Genomic DNA, 20,122 nt, shown 5'->3' on the forward strand with positions numbered 1-20,122 from the left:
TACAGGACATCACACCAACAGTGGAAGGTTATAATGCCTTCCACACATTTAGAGCAACTACTACCCAAACGGACTAAAGGTAGATGTGTCTCAATTTACATCAAAAATAAATATACTTCAATGCTGGTCATACAGGACAATGCACTTGAGCTTCTTCACATTTAAATCACCATAGGTAAAATTCAGTACCACTTTCTTGTAAGCTATAGGTCCTCCTCTATGAACCAGGAAACCCATACCATGTACTGAAACTTATTGGAAACATTCATCATCCAACCCAATACCATACTGATGGGTAAATTTAATTACATCACTAGTGAGTAGAAATCATATACAACACCAAATGTACAGGCACAGAGGTTCCTCTGGTCCTCACTAATATGGCAGAATACTGCACACCTATTAGTGTAATGTATTCTCTGGTAAGGTCAGACCACAAAATGGTCTCATTTGAAGTAAAAATAAAACCTGGAAACCCAGCTAACCCTGGAATATTCAGAAGCTACTCTATGGCTAACATCCTACTATTAAGTGATAATCTGTCAAAATTTCAAACCCCATAAACCCTGAGAAAACAGTTACCTTTGCAGAACTGTTCACAGAAACACTGTACAAGCATGTTAACACCTGTATACAGGCAGCTGTACCCACCAGGAAGAAGTACAGAACTAACTCAAAAACAAGCCACTCTGGTGGAATCACATTATCAATAGGCTATATAACAGAAGGAGGAAAACCATGGCAACAATTAGGAAGTGCAGCACACAGCAGAATAAAAGCACTCCCATCAAACTAAGCATACAACTCAGAGGAAAAATAAAGTCTATCAAACCTAAATTTTAGGTAAGTTTGCACTCCCAGGCTTAGGACAATGACAATGCATTCTTTAGCTATGTCCACAACCTCAAAGACAATACACAATTGTGTGCAGAGCACATTGCAAATGGAGTCACCTATACTGAGCCAGAAGATATAGCAAACCTACTGGCTGACAAATTCCACTCCAACTTTACCACTCTCTCTCCACCAACCTTCCCTCAGGAAATACCATCAAATATTCCTCCTCCTGTTATCACTAGGCAAGAGGTCCTTAATATTCTCTCTAAGGCCAAGAGCACTGCATCAATGTGCCCAAACAATATTCCAGGATGCCTTCTAAATTGCATGAAATGTGACCTATCAGGCCTTCTGGATTGCTATTTAACTGTAACCTCCAAAAGGCTTTGCGCCTCATGAAAGAACAGCAACAGTCATCCCTCTGCACGAAGGCGGGCCATCTATGGACCCAGAAGTCTCACTATTCTCACATGCAAAGCCATGGAAAGAATTGTCATGGAAATAATCAATAACAACATAGGAAACACACATAAAGAGGAGAGACCTAACCCAGTTTGGTTTCATCAAAGGCATACTCTACCTGGTGCCTTCGTTGAGAAAGTCACCAAAGTAATGGAAGAGGGCAAAATGGGTCACACTGCCTACTTGACCTGACCAAGGCATCTGACATGATTCTCCACTCCGGCATTGTTGACAAACTTAAGAAGTTAGGTACAAAGCCTTCTGTATCCCGGTGGATAGCCAGCTAGCTAAGAAACAAAACCTAGGAAGGTAGAATTGGGAATTCACCACTACAAAGAAGCCAGTCACTTCTCTGCAGTCAAGGTCAATGTCAATGGCCTCTGGCTGATGAAATTTGCAGATGCTTGCAAAATTAGGAGCCGTCACTGAATCACCCACCGGCACAAATGTTCTCCAGCAAGGCTGTCACAGACAAAAACTAGTGAAAGAGCCATAGACTAAAACTAAATGCCAACAAATACATAATAGTCATCCACCCCTTGGAAATATCTTATTGACAACACACCCCTAAGGGATGACCCAGTAGTCAGGGACTTAGGGACACACACAGACAGTAATTAAGCCTTTGACCGTCATGTATTTACAGTAATGAGGAAATCTTTCTATGCTGTGCAATTTATAAACAAAGATATGGCATTCAAGGTCCAAGGAAGCCACTGTTCCACTGCAGTCAGCATTCATCAGACCTATCACTGAGTACAATGCCCCCTTTGATATGTACATAACCAGGCATATCTAACAACTGGAATGTCCGCAGAGGTTCCTCACTAAAAGAATACAGGGCATAAGTATCATGTCCTATGCAAACCACCTGAAGGACGTATCTCTTTATTCTATCCCCTACAGGCCATGGAGGGGAGATCTATGTCTGGCATGCAAGGCATTGCCGGACCCCACTCTGATAGGCCTCTTGCACATCTGCAAAGTAAACAGCACCAGAATTACCCATTTTAAGGACCTAAACCTTGCCTGTGATATACATAATTTTTATTAGCCTAGTTGTTTGTACTACCACTAGAACTACATGTGTCCTTATTTTATATTGCTCCAGTTCCTGCTTGCATCTTATTATAGGTTCATAGGATGATAATAGGCTATTGGCCCAGAGGCCCTTAAAAGCCTAGCCAAGAATTTCGCCCATGTTCCCTCAGAGGTCTTTCAGTTCATAAAATGCCATACTAATTGGGGAGCAATTCTGACAATGCTGCTTTGTTCTTCCTCCTTGAAAACTCTCATCTACTTGTAGTTTGTAATGTTTGCACAGTCTCTGGTGAAACAGTCTTGCCACAACAGTTTTTCAGTATACAAACCTTCATACACAAGTGTTCTGCAGCCTACGTACACAGCTCTTTCTAGTTCCTCATCACAGAACTTACACGTGTGTAGTTCCAATCTTTCTATATGTTTTCTGGACCACTGCATTTGTAAACCACTATCTTGAGTTACCACTATTAATCTTTTGGCTTGCATTCATCCAGCCCAAGGCATTTTGCATCAGCTCTATCAACATAGAGTTGTTTTAGCAGTTCTCTGCACCTTTCACTATAACCGTGAGTTTTCCAGTTAAAATTATTTTTCTGGCCACATTCTCTATCTTTTTCCATTTTTTTTTACTTTCTGTTGTTACATGCTTTTTTTTTTTTGGTCCACTTCTAGTTTGACTTTCATGCCTGCTCCTTCCCATATGCGCCGGCTAACCAGCACAAAGACATCATGTAAACACTTGTTTACTTCATTGTTTAGAACTTTCACCGTCCGCATCTGATGATGTCAGTAAACATGTATGTAAGTCCCACAATCTCAAACCTATACATGTAGTTGATCTAAAGGACACCTATGCCTCCTTCTGACTGAGGAATATATAATCTAGGCAAGCACTAGTTTTTGTACATCATTTACAGGCATGAATTAGTTTTCCTGTTTTGGTATTTATTTTATCCAGCACTTTTTAGGGCTAGTTGGTCGCACCAAAGTAAGTTGCAACAGAGAGGGTAAGTTGATTTACAGTGTGAACTTTACTCAGACATGTCAAATCAGGTTTCAGTATTAGCTTTAGTCTTCCATAATATTTCTTACTAACCTTTGTTTTCATTTGTTTATGTGGTGTTGCTGTTCCTTCATCTATTATATACTCCTGCAATCCAATTGTCTTATACCAAATTCCTTCCCAAGTATTATATTCTCCTGATGTTTCAGTTTTTCTGCTACAAATGTTGCTTTTGCACATGTCAAAATTAAATTATTTTCTCATGTCATCTGAAAGGGTTTTTAACAACTTGAAGTTGCACTTTCAGTTACTTGCCAGATGATTTATATAGCTTTAGAACATGCAAATGAGATTACATTTGAAAGGGCTGTTTATCCACTCAACTTTTGTTTATTGCTCCAAATGATTATATCCCTTGACAGGAATGGACCTCATCCCTAAGTCAAGACATAACTAAAGTTCATGAATTCAGTTTTTCGTCAGTATTTGATGTTTGCTCTGCACCCACGCCATACCCAGAATTGCTTCTTTCTGCAGTTCATAAGGCATACTTGTATGAGAAGCATCTCTAAATCTACTTGAAAACTTGTGTATGACTAATCTGATGCTGAACTATCTTACCGTCATTTGTAAAACTTTTGTCTAACCTGGTGCATTTATAAGACTACTGTCTTTTTAAAAATTTTCCAAGTCTTTTGGGTTTCCTAATACCATGATGGGAATAGACTCTATTCCTAAGTCAAAGTATGATTAAATCTCATGAAATTAGTATCATTTCAATCTTTGTTGTTAGCCAGAAATGCTGTTCGCAGCACTCACAATGTGTCCTGTAATGACTCTCTCTGCAATTTGTATGGAGATTTATCTCTCCTTTCAGACCACTCATCCCTCCATCTGGACCCTTCAACTCTCCATTCGGAACCCAATGTCCCCTGTTGCTGTTCTGATGCCTTGCAATATTACATATTGGTTTCATTCCTTGGAATATTGCTCTTCCACATAAAATTCTTGATTTCTGTCTTTTTAATTTCGCCAAGTGTTTTGGGTTTCTAATATCATGACAGGAATGGACACCATTCTTAAGTTAAACAATGATTGAACTTCATGAAATTAGTATTGTTGCAGTCTTTGATATTAGCTAGAAGTGCTCTTCGCAGCATTCGCAATGTGTCCAGCAATGATGACTTCTGCAATTCATATGGAGCTATGTGTATAGATAACCTATCCAAGTACGACTGTAAATTCTTTTTTATAAGATCTGTTGCTGTAAATTCATTTTTATAAGACTTGTTACTGCTACTGGAACTTTCTGGGTATCCTTCTTCCATACTGGTCTTATTTCTGCTTGCAAATCCTAATAGATTATGACTTTGTGTCTCTGTACATAAGACACTGTATCCAATGACTACAGTGTCTTATGTACAGAGACACAAATCCTCATATGTTATGACTTTGTGTCTCTGTACATAAGACACTGTAGTCACTGGATATAGCAATTTCAATGATCAATGCTACTTTTGTCTTCTTTTTATGGACTACTATATCTGGTTTTCTCACATCTATTTTTGAACTGTTGTTAATGGGTGTGATGTGATACAAACCATTATTTTCTATGATGCTTTTTGTGGCTTATGTTTCCAGTGTTTTATAGCCACTTCAGTACCACATGTTTGCACAATCCCTAGTGCCACAGTCTTGTCACATTACTATACCTTTCAGTATACAGTCCTTCTGCTATTAGTATATCACAACCATCTACAACATGTGCAACTGTTTTCAATTCTGTTTTACAAAACCTACATTTGTCCATTTCTCTGACATGTTCAATGGACTTGGTAAACCAACATGTGCATAGTCCACTATTTTGGGCCGCCAATATTAACCTTTCATCTTTTGGTTTAGAATTCACCTCTCCTTAACAATTCTTGCCTTTGATTCTGACCAACATGAGATTGTTCCAATAGTTTCCTATACTTGCTACTATATTTATGCATTTTCCACATTTCTTGCCTGTTCATCTGATCCATCACCTTATATTCTTTTTGTTTTTTTGGCACATTCAGTTGCTGCCTGATTTTTATCTGCTTTTGGTTTGATTTCCATTCCCACTTTACGTCAATTTGATTCTATTAAACTAAGCAGAGAACTCATCTTAGACTTATTCTTCTCATGTTTCAAAACTTTCACTACGTTTGTCAGGTCAGCAGATATATATTGCAGTCCCAAGATTGCAAATCTATACATGTAATAAATTTTGAGGAGTCCCATACCTCCTTCAGAATGGGGAATATATAATCTTGGTATGCACTGATTTTAATGAATCATTTGATGAGCATGAAGCATTCTTCTTGTTTTTCTGTCTAACCTATCCAACACCTTTTGTGGTCAATCATAAGTTAGGACAGGAAGAGCAAATTGGTTTATAGCTTGGACTTCGTTCCTAGATGTCAATGCTCTTTTCAGTATTAATTTTAGTCATCTAAAATACTCCTTACTGAGTTTTATTCACATTTGTTTGCGTTTCATTGTCGATTCTTCATCAGTTCCCAAATATTTATACACTCCCTTCTTGATCAAGTTCTTTTATATCACATTCTTGTCCCAAACTGATATTTTCCTGGTACCTCGGTTTTTCTACCTTAAAGGTTGCTTTTATCAAGACCAAATGACATTCTTATATCTAAAAAAGTTTTAAGCACTTGCAGTTGTGCTTTCAGTTTGTCATCTGATGATCTATACAATTTTAAATCATCTACAAAAAGAGGATGAGAAGTCTTTTTTTACATTTTTTGTTTTCTGGGAGTCGAATTGTAGCCATGAACTACTCTCATAAGCAAACAATTTATGGTTTAAGGGCAAGACAAAAAGAGCAGTGGTGACACAAAGTCACCCTGGAATATCCCCTTTGAATTTTTATCCCTGGAATAATAGTTTGTCCTTCAGCATTGCTTAACAGCAAAATGGTTGGCCACTGTTTCATGGTCAGTGTAATGTAATCAATCAGTGTAGGGTGTATCTTACACATTTTTAAACACTCTTATCCATGAATGAGGGTTACTATCAACTTGCTTTTTCATAATCTATCCATGCCATACTTAGATTATTCCCCTTTCTACAGTTCTCCAACATGACTTTTAATAACAAATTATCCTTTGTTCCACATGACTTTCTTTTATTTTCCTTTTGTTCTAGTGCCATGACTGAGTTTTCTTCCAAATGACTATAAGCTCTGTCAACATCAATTCTAGTCTATAGTTTATAAATCATTGTAAGACAAGTTATAAGTCTATAGTTTTTAGGATATCTTGCAGGTTTGCCCTTAAGTAGGAATATTGTTTTTTCTCTTGTTAACCAGGTTGGTGTCTGTTCGGTGTGTACATATAAACAGTTCTTACTCATGACTAAATCTGCATAAAACTATGTTAATACTTTCAGCCAGATGTTCGGTACTGCAGCTGCACCTGGGGTTTTCCAATTAGGAGCTTTTCTTAACTTTGTTTAAAACACTCTGACCATTACTTCAGCCCATTTCATATCTTCCAAGTTTTTCTGCCTGTGCTGATATTTTTAGTTTATTATTTGTGACAGTGCACGATAGGATCCTGATCTGTTAAGACACTGCACATTGCTTTTCTCATGTCTGAGTAATATTGTTTATCTGTTTCCTCTTCTATACTCTTCTAACAGTGACACTTCTCATCTTAATTGCTTTATAGTTTTCTCTATTTGATACTTCCATGATGGCATTTGATTTCTCCCCTTCCTTTCCCTTACTGCTCTGTGTTTTTAGTGTTTTTGTGGTAAGACTTATCTGTTATTTATTTAGCTGCACAGCAATATATATTATTTACTTCTGTTATATTGCATGCTCATTTCTCTTATCAAACTTCTAACTTTTGGGGTTTTATTGACTTTCTGTAGTCTATTCTTCTCATTGCTCTTAACATGTCTGTCCATCTCTATTAAATCAAGCAAGTCTTCTCTTAAATCATTTTCTTATAAACTGAGGGCACATTATTTGTTCTCCATTTCCTGTTGATATTCTACATGAAGTTCTTGTGCCACATTCTCCTCAGTTTCATCCTGTATCATCCACTGCTCTTTCATATGGGAACTCACTAACCTATCACTCCACAACAGTGACTGAGATGCCACAGTTGCCTCTTCCTTCCCTTGCTGTGCAACACCAACTGAAATTTTGTACTAGTTTTCTATGGAAGAAGCGTCTTCATATGGCAACTGATCAGATATTTCCAGCTCCACTCGTTTCTCCTTTATTTGGGGATCTATTGCTTTATCCTGTCGTGATATTGTCAGAGTTAGATTTTCTACAGTAAATTCTTCACTTTGCAGGTAATCTATAACCTCAGTTTTTATTTCTTTAACTTTTCTATTACTAATTCTCTTTTCTACTTTTCCACTTTGCTTTCTTGTGTTTTGTAATATTTTCCACTTCCAGATGCCTTTGTCTGTATTTCTCTTCAAATATCTTTGGTGCTGCTCTTTTTGTATTGGATTAGTTTTGCTTTCTCCGTTGCATAAATATTTCACCATATTAAAGTCTCTTTCTTTCTCATGTTCATATTTTTTTCAGGTGTCTACTGCTCCTTCTGTTTTTCCTTATTTGGGGGACTTGTTGCTCCATCATGCTGTGATATAACCTGTGTTAGACTTTCTACACCAAGTTCTTCACTTCTCACGTATTCTATAACTTCAGCTTCTATTTTTTTTAACTTCTATTTTACTAATCTTCTGTTTTGCATTCGCTCTTTATGATCTTATTTTTTGTATTGTGAAATGTTCCTTATCTGGATGTCTTTGCCTGTATTTCTCTTTGAATATCTTCGGGGCTTCTTTTTTTCTATTAATTAACTTGGCTTTCTCCTCTGCATAAATATTGCATCATATCAGATCTCTGTTTCTTTCCCATGTCCATATTTCCTTTTTATACCTTTCAAAAATGTGGGGTTAGTGTGCTCAGTAGATAACACACTCACCTTTTGTGCTAGACCAAAAGGCTGTGGGTTCTATTGATTGCTGACACTGTCATGCAGCATAACAGAGGTGCTGCACTCTTGAGTGTGCCATCCTTCGAATTTAAAGTTAAACTACGATCTAATCTGCTTGAGTTGGTGGTAGTTCAGGTGGATGTAAAAAGCTTCTACAACACCTGAAGAAAAGAGCACAGCATCTGGGAACTCACGCTACTATGATCCTATATTGGATTGGAAACCATAAATACACCCTGGGGGTTTCACCTGTGTCCCCTTTTGAATAGGGGCAGTTGGTGCTGATCATACATTTGTGCACTAATACAGGCTATTTCTCTGTCTATGAGAGAACAAGGGCAAAACACGTCTAGGCTTGTAATGGCCCTCGGGCCAATAACCTAGTAACCTCCTATGTTCCTATGAAAAATCTTTCTATGTTGTTAGTTATATTTTTGCACTTCCTTGGTTGCTTCTTTTTCCAAACAGCCCAAAGTTTCTTGGTCTACATAATGTTTTTCATAAATCTGCTGTATTAATGAACACAAATTTTTATTTGAAGCTTCCGACAGTTTTTCTTGTGGAAGTATATTTTTGTTCCTCTAATTTCTCTCAATCTTTTTGAATATCTTCTGTTTGGAAATTCTGGGCTTCTTGCATAATAGTAACAATACACAATTTATTTCTTATCCTCACTAGGTGTTCAGCGTGGATAGTCTGATTATGTGCCAGGTTTGCCTTATATTTAAAATTCTTGTCACATATACCACATTGATATGTAGTCTTTAACTGCTGGTTTACCATTTTACTTTTATGTGTGTAACGCTTGTCACACACACTGCTTTTGCAGGACTTCTGCTCAGTGCAAGTATCATGACTTTGCCTTTTGCTACCTTTCTGTATATAACCTTTGCCACGTGTGGCACACTTAGTGTTTTTTTGCCTACTGTGGCTGCTCTCATGTGTTTCCATATTGCTCTTCGTTATAAAACTCTTGTCACACTTAGAGCATTTATAGGGTCTTTGTCCACTATGGACAAATTGATGCATTTGCATGTTACCTTTCCGTATAAAACCCTTGCCACATGTGGTACATTTAAAGGGTTTCTCCCCAGTATGGACCTTTTGATGTGTTACCATAGCACTCTTCTGTGTAAACCTCTTATCGCACATAGCGCACTTATAGGGTTGCTGTCCAGTGTGGATGCTCTCATGCATTTCCATAGTTCTCTTTGATACAAATCTCTTGTCACATATGGTGCATTTATATGGTTTGTTCCCAGAATGGACATTCTGATGCTGGTTCAGGTTACTCTTCTGTGTAAATTCCTTGCCACATATAGGGCATTTATAAGGTTTCTTTGCCAAATGGATGTTCTGATGGCTTAACAAAGAACTTTTATATATAAACCTCTTGTCACAGATTGGGCATTTATAGGGTTTTTCTCCAGTGTGGCCAAGCTGGTGCCCTATTAAGTACCTCTTATCTGAAAATGTCTTGTCACATATATCACATTTGTGTGGATTTTCTTTGGTGTGCGTATATTGGTGTTTTATCATGTTACTCTTCTGTACAAAACCTTTGTCACACAAAGCACTTCTACATACTTTTTTGTCTTCATTCTTGACATACTGATGGTCTGCCAACTCTACCTTTTTTGTGAAACATGTGGCACGTATGTCAGGTTCAACTTTTCTCTCATTAACAGATGCAACATATTCTTTTAGGTTTTTCCTGCTGAAAACAGATTCATCTGTTTCCAATGTATTCTTCTGATTTTTCTCATTATGATTCAAAAGGTCACTATGAGAGGGTAATGTGTTGTTGGAATTAACCCATATGCATGTACTTTCCTCTCCAGAACTTTTCAGATGCATTTCAAGTTTAGTTTTCTGTACAAAACCATCAGTGCTTTCCACACAGTTATGGTACTGGTTTTCGTTTTTCTCCTGGTCACATCTTGTACTAAAAACCTTAGCAGGCAAAGTTTTGTGACATCTGAAGTTCTTGCATATTCCACATGATGGCAGCTGACTCTGAATTTCATTGAAATCTGTATTCCTGCTAACTTAAAAGAAACATGAATTAGTTAGAATAGAATAGTTCACAATCAGGGTTTACTTTCTAACTTATGTTACATTCTGCATTATATGATTGACAGACCTTTCTTAATTTTTTTAATTTTAGTAAAAAATGAACTGCTGCTATATAAACTTTCATTAAAAAGTGTCACCAACAAAAAAGTGTAGTAACGTTAGCACATTAAATATAATAATAGATGTTTGGAGTACAAGGATTAATGCATCAGTAAGATTAGTAATGAGCAGGAAAAAATATACCACAGACACCGACTACAAAGCCTGACTTTCACAGATTTAGACATAATCTTTAAGGGGAGGGATTCCTCCCCCCTTAATTCTGTGGACATCACCAGGATGGATGGAACAAAGAAGAGAAGAGCTTACGCCATCTTCAGTTCTTTTTTTTTTTTCTAGAATGATTGAGGTGGTCACCAAAAAGTGCACCCACAGCACCTGGTTATGAGGCTAAACATGAGTCATTCCCACAGGAGTAAGTGCACATGTATGGTAGTTGGAAGTTTCCTCTTCTCTTACATCAATCTTCTAATTATGGTAGGAATACTGAGGCATGCTGGGAGATGCGCAGGATGGGGCCATCACTGCAGCAACGATCGTTATACTACATTTACTGTTACGGTGAGTATGCTCACACGTCTCTACGACGTGTAATGTAACGATCACCGCTATATTAGCATTCACCAAAAATAGGTAGAGTACTTACGCAGCACAGAATGTGGCCACATCCTAAGAATATACGAGTAAGGCTGCAGGAGCAAACCATGCTCTGTTCCCAGAGAGAACGTTCAATATATAATGCCTACAGAAAGGAAGAAAGTTGTCCAATTAACTGCCTCACAAATTCTCTAAATATAAATACACCCTAATAAATCTGTGTTAGCATCTACTCCATTTTACCCTTGAGGAGTGGGAATTCTTTGAGTGTCCCAACACCCCTCCGCCAACAAGGACAATACACATAACATCGACATACATTCAGACCTTAACCTGTGCCTGACACATTCATCACTTTAATGTATACATAAGTCTGCACAAGCAACCTTAAGAATCATGAATGAGACACTGACTGGCATTTATCTACAATGTTGTTGCACTGATGCGGTAATGAGGTTTGTCACAAAGTACCCAGCATTAGACAGCAACTCAACCTGTAACAATATTCATAGTTATAGTCAAATATACCACGTATCTCAGCCATGACCGCAAATTATAGCATTTTGTATGCCAGTTCAGACCGAGATCCACACAGATAGCACTTAGAAACCCATTTTAGTATCATGCATGAAACTTAGCCTATCATTTTGAAATGTGTTTTTTATGTAGCTTGGTCTGTCCACAAGCCCTCTGTGGTTCAGTGCTGGCACTAAACAGTCCTTAAAGAAAAGGGTTCCTATAAGACACTTAGGTTCATAGGTTCATACTAGGCTATCTGCCCGAGGGCATTTATAAGCCTAGCCCATTGTTTTGTGGCTTACGCCACCCCTTTAGTATGGGGAACTATACCCATTATTTTGCTGTGCCTCTGTCGAGCAGTGACACTGAGGTAATTCCTGGGGTATATCTGCGATCTCCCATCCATTGGTCAAGATTTCTCTTGAACAAGGCCAGCGAGGTGCTCTGCCTCACATGTACCGGGATTTTGTTCCACAGCATAGGGAGTCTTTGGGTGATGAATCTATCCCTCCAGCACGTCCTATTAATAGCCGTGTCGAGGTTTAAGTCACCCGCCCTTGTGGCTCTGATGGATCTAGATTTTTTGAGGTGAAGCATATTCATCAAATCTGGGTTTGACATGGCCTTGTATGTTAGGCAAAGGTCACCTCTGAGCAAGCGGTAAGCGACTGAATAGAGCTGGAGTTCTTTCAGTCGGGCAGCATAGGACAGATTTTTGAGACCCTTTATCCTTTTGGTGAGGAACTTTTGTGGCCTCTCCAGCTGCTGCAAGTGTCGGGTCAGATACATTCCGAATGGGGCATTGTACTCAATCATTGGTCTGATGAGTGATGAGTAAAGGGAGACTATGACCTCCCTTGATCTAGATGAGAATCCCTTCATGATAAGGTGGGCAATGTAGAAGGACTTCCTAACTACTTTAGCTACATGGGTGTCGAATGACAGACTACTATCAACCTGGGTCCCCAGGTCCCTGATAACTTCTTCTGTGCTCAGTGGATTGCCACCTATTTGGTAGCTAGGGGTAACCTTGTTTTTCTCGAAGGGTATGCCTATGCATTTTTTGGCATTTAACTTTAGGCCATGGCTCTGGCACCAGTTATCCGTTTCTGTGAGACCCTTCTGAAGGATATCTGTGTCAGATGTGTTTTCTACTATGGCCCAGTTTGCAGTCATCTGCAAACTTTGTCAGCCATAACCCTCCTGTGTTTGCTTGTACTTGGAAAAGTAGATGCCAAACAAGAGTGGGCCCAGGACTGAGCCCTGTGGGACACCACTTGTGACAGGCTTTGAGTCTGACATGGCGCCAGCAACTCTGACCCTGTGGGTTCTGTCACTCAGCCAGTTTGCAACCCATCTTGTGATGTATGGGTTAACATTTAAGCTGATGAGTTTTTCAATGATACCCGAGTGGGGTATTGTATCGAAGGCCTTAGCCAGATCGAGGTAGGCTGTATGGACTGCCTTTCCCTCATCAATGGCTTTGGTGACTGTTTCAAAAAGTCAACCAAGTTTAAAAGGCATGATCTGCCTTTGACAAAGCCAAACTGGGTTGGATCCAAAGTCTGCAAATTCCCTATGTCTTTATTTATGAGGTCCATTATGATCCTCTCCATGGCTTTGCAGATAAGGCTTGTCAAGCTAATGGGCGGTAATTTCCAGGGTCTGTGGAGGCACCGCCTTTGTGAAGTGGGACCACAGTTGCAGTGCGCCACTCCCTGGGTACGTATCCAGAGGTAAGACTTTGATTAAACAGCTGTCCTAGCTGTGGGTTTAATTCCTCATTGAGTTCGTGGAGCACACAGCTGGGGACACCATCGGGTCCCATGGATGCTGTGTTTTTTGCTTTGGAGAGAGCAGTTCTCACTTGGGCGCTGGAGATGTTTGGGGGCTGCACTCATTTGGTATAGATATCTCTCCTTTTGGGGGGGAGGGGGGGCAGAAGTTTGCACTGAACCTGTCAGCCAGTATGTTGGCAATGTCTGTAGGATCAGTAATCTTCACATCATTTTGAACTAGTTCTGAGCATATCTGGGAGTTTCCTCCTAGGTTTCTAACATAGCTAAAGAAGGCCTTATGATTGTCTTTTGAGTCTTTAGCTATTTTTCTCTCGAAATTTGCTTTGGATGATTTTATGAGAGCTCTTAGTTTTTTACTTATAGTGATCAAGGGTGTCTTACCTTTTAAGGATTTTGCTCTATCTTGTAGTAGCTTCCTCCTTTTGTTGTAGAGTTTGTTTATGGCTGGGGTCCACCAGACTGGACGCTTGCCTTTGGTACAAAGAGTCTTTGTTTTGCTTGGGATTGCCTTATCCATGCAGTCCTGCAGGTGCTGGTAGAAGGCGTTTGTAAGTGATTCAGCGGCTTGAGTATTGTTTTCCCGGCTCGGGGCCTGAAAGGAGACCACACTAGTCTTTAGAAGTGTGAAGTCGGCTTTTGAGAAGTTCTTTACTGTGGTCTTTTTATTTCAGGTGGGGTGGGATGAGGACCTCCAGCGAGATTAGTTTGTGATCTGATCTCACCAGTGAGGGGTATACTTCGGTGTTGAACATTGTGCTCCCATGTTCGTGATGATGAGATCAAGTATGTTATCTCCTCTTGTGGGGATGGTGACTAGTTGTTCCATGGCATTTGAGTTTATGAATTCCAGGAACTTTTGGGCTAGGGTGTTTGGGCTTGAGTAGTGTTCCCAGTCTATATTAGGGTAATTGAAGTCACCTAGTATGATGGTGTTTGGTGATACATTTATCCCTCTAGTGTTTTCAGGAAGGCCATGTGAGTTTCCTGAGTTTGTGAGGGTGGCCTGTAACATGCTACAATTTGCAGAGCAGTCTTGCCTATGGTTAATTGCACCTGGATGGTCTCCGATGCATCGTGCGTTGCCACCAGTCTTGAGGTGTGGGTGTCCTTGATGAATATGGATACCCCTCCTTTCTTGGTATTGTCCGGATTTTGGGGCCGGAACGCATGATATGAGGTAAAACCTGATAGCGCTGGGGTGCTCTCAGGAGCCTTGAACCAGGTTTCTGTCACAGCACAGACATCGATGTTCTCCATACTGAGAAGGGCCTCGAGTGCGTGCATTTTGAGATTTAGACTTCTGGCATTGAGCAGCATTACCCTTAGTTTTTTCCTTTTTGTGTTCTAGGGTGGTAGGTTTAGAATTTGAGCCTTGCCTAAAAAGGCACTATGGGGGTGGCAAGAGCCTTTGCCAATATCCGGAATCCCAGGGGTGACAGGTGCAAGCCGTCCCTTGCGAAGCAGCGTGGCTTGTCCAGCATGTCATCCCAGGCAGACAGATACTGGATCCCCTTTGAATGACACCAGTGTTTAAGCCAATTGTTAAAGCTGATCATCTTATCTCTGTATTGTGGCATCATTCTTGGTGAAGGTAGGATACTGCTCAAGGTCAGGGTCATACCTGCCTGGGCTACATAATCAGAGAGCTCCTCAATGTCTCTTTTCATGTAGTCCAAGGAGGTGCGTCTCAGGTCGTTTACACCAGCGTGGACAATGACTGAGTCATATTTGTACCTGCTGTTGAGAGACCTGAGTGCTTGCGTTATGTGGCGGATTCTAGCGCCCGACAGGCAGCTTACTGTGACCTTCTCCTTACTCAGTCTGGTGAGCGGGACATCAGTGTGTCTGACTATGGAGTCACCAATGACTAGTGTGTCTGGCATTGTGTTTGGCCTTAAGGGCTGTGACTGTTTGACACTCTGACTGTGAGGTCTATGTGTTGCGGTGTTGTGTTCTGAGGTGGTGGTTGTTTGGGTGTCTGCTTTGGTGGCCTCTGCTGTTTTGGTAGATTTTTGATCAGAGCCTCCGAGTATGTCTTTGTGTGTTTATGTGTATGATTTGAGGTTGTAATGGTACTATGTGAGACTGGGTCTATAGTGTGTGTGGTAACCTTCTCCTCCTGACTGGTCTTGCCAGTCCTATGTTGAGAGAGCTCAGCCTCCAGTTTGGCCGTATAGTTGCATCTCTCGCATGTATTTGTGTTTTGTGGGAGGAGGAAAGGGTTGTCTGTGTACATGAGGCAATTGAAACATTGCCTCAATATTCCCAGGTTCACCAGCTGAGCAGGAGAGGACACTAGCAACTGATCCCTCGACATGCTAGAAGGGTAGACGAAAAACTTTAAAAAAGATTCCGGGGGACGTGGGTGACCGAGAAATGGGGGTTGCCTTTTTGGGGTACTATCTATGACAAGAGTGCCGTATCAAGGTAATAAGTACTGTAGGAGCAAGTGATAGGTTTAATAGATATAGAATAGTCTACTTGGAGTCAAGTAGAGTTGATCTTTTTAGTTATAGGATACGCTGATTTGATCAGTAGTATAGTTCGAGGAAGGTAGTTTTAAGGGAAAATTTGAAGAGTGGACTTCAGGTAGCTCGAATAGTTTAAACCTGCTTAACCGGCACTGCCCTAGTGTGCAACAGTGGCAGCTCCGGCTAAATCGCTCTAAATCGCTTAACGCGTTTAAGCTGCTTTATACCAGGGGCTGGAAAAAGCTAGAAACTGGCCCAAAGCGACCAATAAACTACTAGTTACTGGCTGAAACCTCACAAAACTGGACAAAGGCAGCTCAATGCTTCCCACTCCCACTGGTAAGCAAGGTAGCTTCCCTTCCCCAAATAAGGCAAGGAAACAGTACACAGGAACTACAACCAAAGCCCAGGAATCAGCAACTCTGAAACTGGACTAAACTAGTAAAGCAGGAAAAACAAGAGATATTTTTTTCTTTTTTTCTTTTTTTCACAAAACAGGCAGAAACAGGTACAGCAAACACTTATAAATGCTATGAATCAGCTACTACAGCTTACACAGAATAATTTGCTACAAATACAGTCAAATAGTAACAAACAAGGATTCCAAGTGCAATATTAAGTTAAATGCAGTAAAACAGCTTCAATGTAACAGAAAGGCAGGCGAAATACAGTTGCTAGGTATTCAGATGTGGAAAGCAACAAAAATATACTTAGTATCAAGAAAAGTCGCTTATTCAGCTCTCTGCAGCCTGGATTACTCTGCTGGCCCACGTGGAGTCTGTGCTGAGTAGGTACAAGCTGAAAGTTTTATACCAGGGGGCTGGAAAAAGCTAGAAACTGGCCCAAAACGACCAATAAACTACTAGTTACTGGCTGAAACCTCACAAAACTGGACAAAAGGCAGCTCAATGCTTCCCACTCCCACTGGTAAGCAAGGTAGCTTCCCTTCCCCCAAATAAGGCAAGGAAACAGTACACAGGAACTACAACCAAAGCCCAGGAATCAGCAACTCTGAAACTGGACTAAACTAGTAAAGCAGGAAAAACAAGAGAATGTTCTAAAAATCTTAATACTCTTAATGCTCAAAACAATATTCTAAACTTTTCTCCTAATTCTAGGATATTTATTGTATATAAGGAGCACATCTAGTAATAAAGTAAACATCTCCCTTGTCTTCCCTAATAAATAACAGGCACTAGAAATCTATCCTATTATGATGTTTATTACACATAATCCTCTTAAATGTGTTACTAAGAAGTTCTAATTCCTAGCCTCTACCTAATATGTAATTTCTGATTTCTACAGCTGCCTACTGAATTCATCTTCATCTGAGCAGGTTTTATGCACTGATAAAAATAAGTGTGAAGAGGGCAATACAGTCAGAGGAAAAAAAACTATTGGCTAGTGCAGGCTTTGTATACATTTTTACTGTGATTCCATCATGTTTCATGGCTAGTTACAAATTCAAACTTTCTACTTAATTATGCATCATTTAAGTGACTGAGACTAAATCTAATCATACTGAAAGGTAGAAAGGTCACACAGACAAACCATTCAGAAAAAAAATGGTAAGTCAAAGGTGTTTGGATGTTGGTTGGGATATTTTGCAGGCATCCTAATACTTATGAACACCAGTCTTGATTTTAAGCTCTGTGTTTCTAACTCTAACTGTTCAACTGTTGGTGAACTATCCTACTAACTAACTGTAAACTTAATGAATACAAAACTCTTACTATTGCTGCAATCTACACACCTCCCGGAGACAACATTCCATTACTAGAAAATACTCTCTCCTGGTTTTCCCAGAACATTCCTAATGAAACTACCATTCTAAGAGAAATGAACATTAACTGGCTATCCTTGACCTCTGATTCACCAAGATCCTTCATCAACCTACACGGATTCACCCAAGTAATCTCCACTTCCACTTACTTCAATAAACCTACCAAGGCACATACTTTAATCGACTGGATATTAGTTTCCAATCCCAACCTCTCCCATCATCCTATATCTCTACAGTGACCACTCTCCAATTAGTAATCAAATATTCTCCCCTTACCATCCTAGGCCTCCCAAATTTATAAACTACTGTAACCTCTCCATATTCCACCCTAATCTAGTCAATAATATGCTCTCCTTCATTAATTGGACTTTCCTCTCTCACCTTCCTCACAGTGAAGCTGTACAAAGCTTTAACTTTATATTTCTCAACATACTCAACTTTCACCTCTCTGAGAGTCGAGAGTAAAATCTCTCAGCCCTTCCTAGCTATCCCAGTCCACACATTCTCTCATGCACAAAACAGACAAAACATGGCAACTCTCGACTAATACCAAATCTCCCACCCATCTCCAAACCTATAAAACACAAACCTTACTACAAAAACAAGTCAATAATGATAAAAAAAAGGTTTATACTAAACCCTAAACAACTCAGCTCAGCAAACCCAAAATATTCTGGAACAATATCAACCAAATCCTGCACCCCGTTAATGCCTCGTCTCCTAACCCCTGTCCAAACAACACTGCTCTAGAAACAGCCACCATGCTAAACTCTTATTTCATTGAATATCAGTAAACTAATACAAACATCCGATTCTCCCCAAACCTAACCTCCCTCTCTCCACCTCTAACCATAATAACTCCCTCTCTCTAAAACCTATTCCCACTAGCTACATAAAAAGGCTCTTCCTTAAGCTCAAGGCTTCCTCTTCTTCTGCTGATAAACTACCTCCACTCTTCCTTAAACTAGCTGCATACTTCATAGCACACCCTAACTTTATCCTTATAAACCACTCAATATCTGAATCAACAGTCCCCACACTTTGGAAAAAATTCTTCACCATACATATTCACAATGGTGGTAATTCCGCAGATCTGTCAAACTACTGGCCTACAGCCATTTTATCCCCACTCTCAAAAATTCTTGAAAAGTCTGTACACAAATACTAGACCATCTACTCTAAGAAAACCTCACCCCCCCCCACCCAATACGTTTTCCGCCCCAATCACAGCACCTCTACTGTCCTCGTCTCCTTTACTCAATCAATATCCCTCACCAGAGATCATAGTAGCTTAGAGCAATTCAGGCTTATACTTGGTTATAACTGTATACTTTAAATAGCCTGTTTCTTGTCACTGTTTTAACTCTTTCTCTGTTGTATTCAAGAATACGCTTTAATAATGTCTAACTAGTCACTGTTTTAACTCTTTCTCTGTTGTATTCAAGAATACGCTTTAATAATGTCTAACTAAGAAATGTTTTATATATGTTATGTACTGTATTTCAAGTACTTGTTGTGTCTTTCGGCTTATCCCGGTTAGGGGTCGCCACAGCGGAACTCCGGTCCGCTAATGTTTGGTAGTTGATTTTTACGTGCAGAGTTACCATCCCTGATGCACAACCTTCAACAAAGGCATGCCCATTCACGCATATTTTAAAATATATAGTGATGTGGATCTTTTCTCTCTGGGTCTTCGCTGAAAAAGGGCTCTTGCTCAATTGGACTTTTCTAGTTGACAAATGTCAAATAAATAAATAAATAAAAATATTTACACTACTTCACATCTTTCAATTTCTGGATAAGACTCCCTCTATCTTTTTATGTAGGAGGGTAAAGTCATAACTGTAAGCAAAAATCAATAACCAAACAGTCCCTTTCCAGGGGACCCTAAACTGTGATAGTTATTTATCGATCCTTGTTGAATGGGGAAATTCTGAGTGGGACAGGTACCCTTTTTCAGCAGAGGCCTGGGGAGAGAAGCCCCAATATTCAAATCCATAGGCAATATACAGGTACATTTTCATTTTCCAGACTGTAAATAATATTTTCATCTTGGATACATAAACATTTTGGCATACATAATTAGGTCTAACAGATGTATCATACAATTTGTGACTATAGCAAGAGGAGAAAATAAGAGATTGTCCATGCATTTGTATAAGGCTGTAGCAGACAGAATTACAAAGAAAAATAAGGTGAGACAAAGTCGTGGTTGTAGTATGACGAGGAGAACAAGGATTAAGTAGGAGAAAGTAGTTAAGGAATATAATCAGAAATGCACAACAGCAGCCTAACAAACTCAGAACTTTAATAACAAAGGAAAAATTTGAGGATACAAGCAGCCACAACTTAGCACTTTTGTCTTGTATAAAAGACATCATCAGAACTGTGAAACAGGAAGTAAAAACAGTTTTTAAAGGAAATTCATAAAGACACCCTCAAAACACTCATTCAGGTGACAG

At 39.6% G+C, this 20,122-nt stretch overlaps 1 protein-coding gene across 1 annotated transcript in view; it reads right to left on the reverse strand.

Annotated features, from left to right (window-relative positions):
• The window catches only part of LOC122797886 (zinc finger protein 300-like), a 156,516-nt gene that overhangs the window by 29,702 nt on the left and 106,692 nt on the right, over positions 1-20,122 (reverse strand). The window contains exon 4 of the mRNA XM_044066405.1: positions 9,472-10,403. Coding sequence (XP_043922340.1) covers positions 9,472-10,403 — 932 coding nt within the window. The remainder of the gene's footprint in view (positions 1-9,471; positions 10,404-20,122) is intronic.

The sequence above is a fragment of the Protopterus annectens genome, chromosome 3.part1 (assembly GCF_019279795.1).
Source record: "Protopterus annectens isolate FY-2018-M chromosome 3.part1, PAN1.0, whole genome shotgun sequence".
NCBI classification, from domain to species: Eukaryota; Metazoa; Chordata; order Ceratodontiformes; family Protopteridae; genus Protopterus; species Protopterus annectens.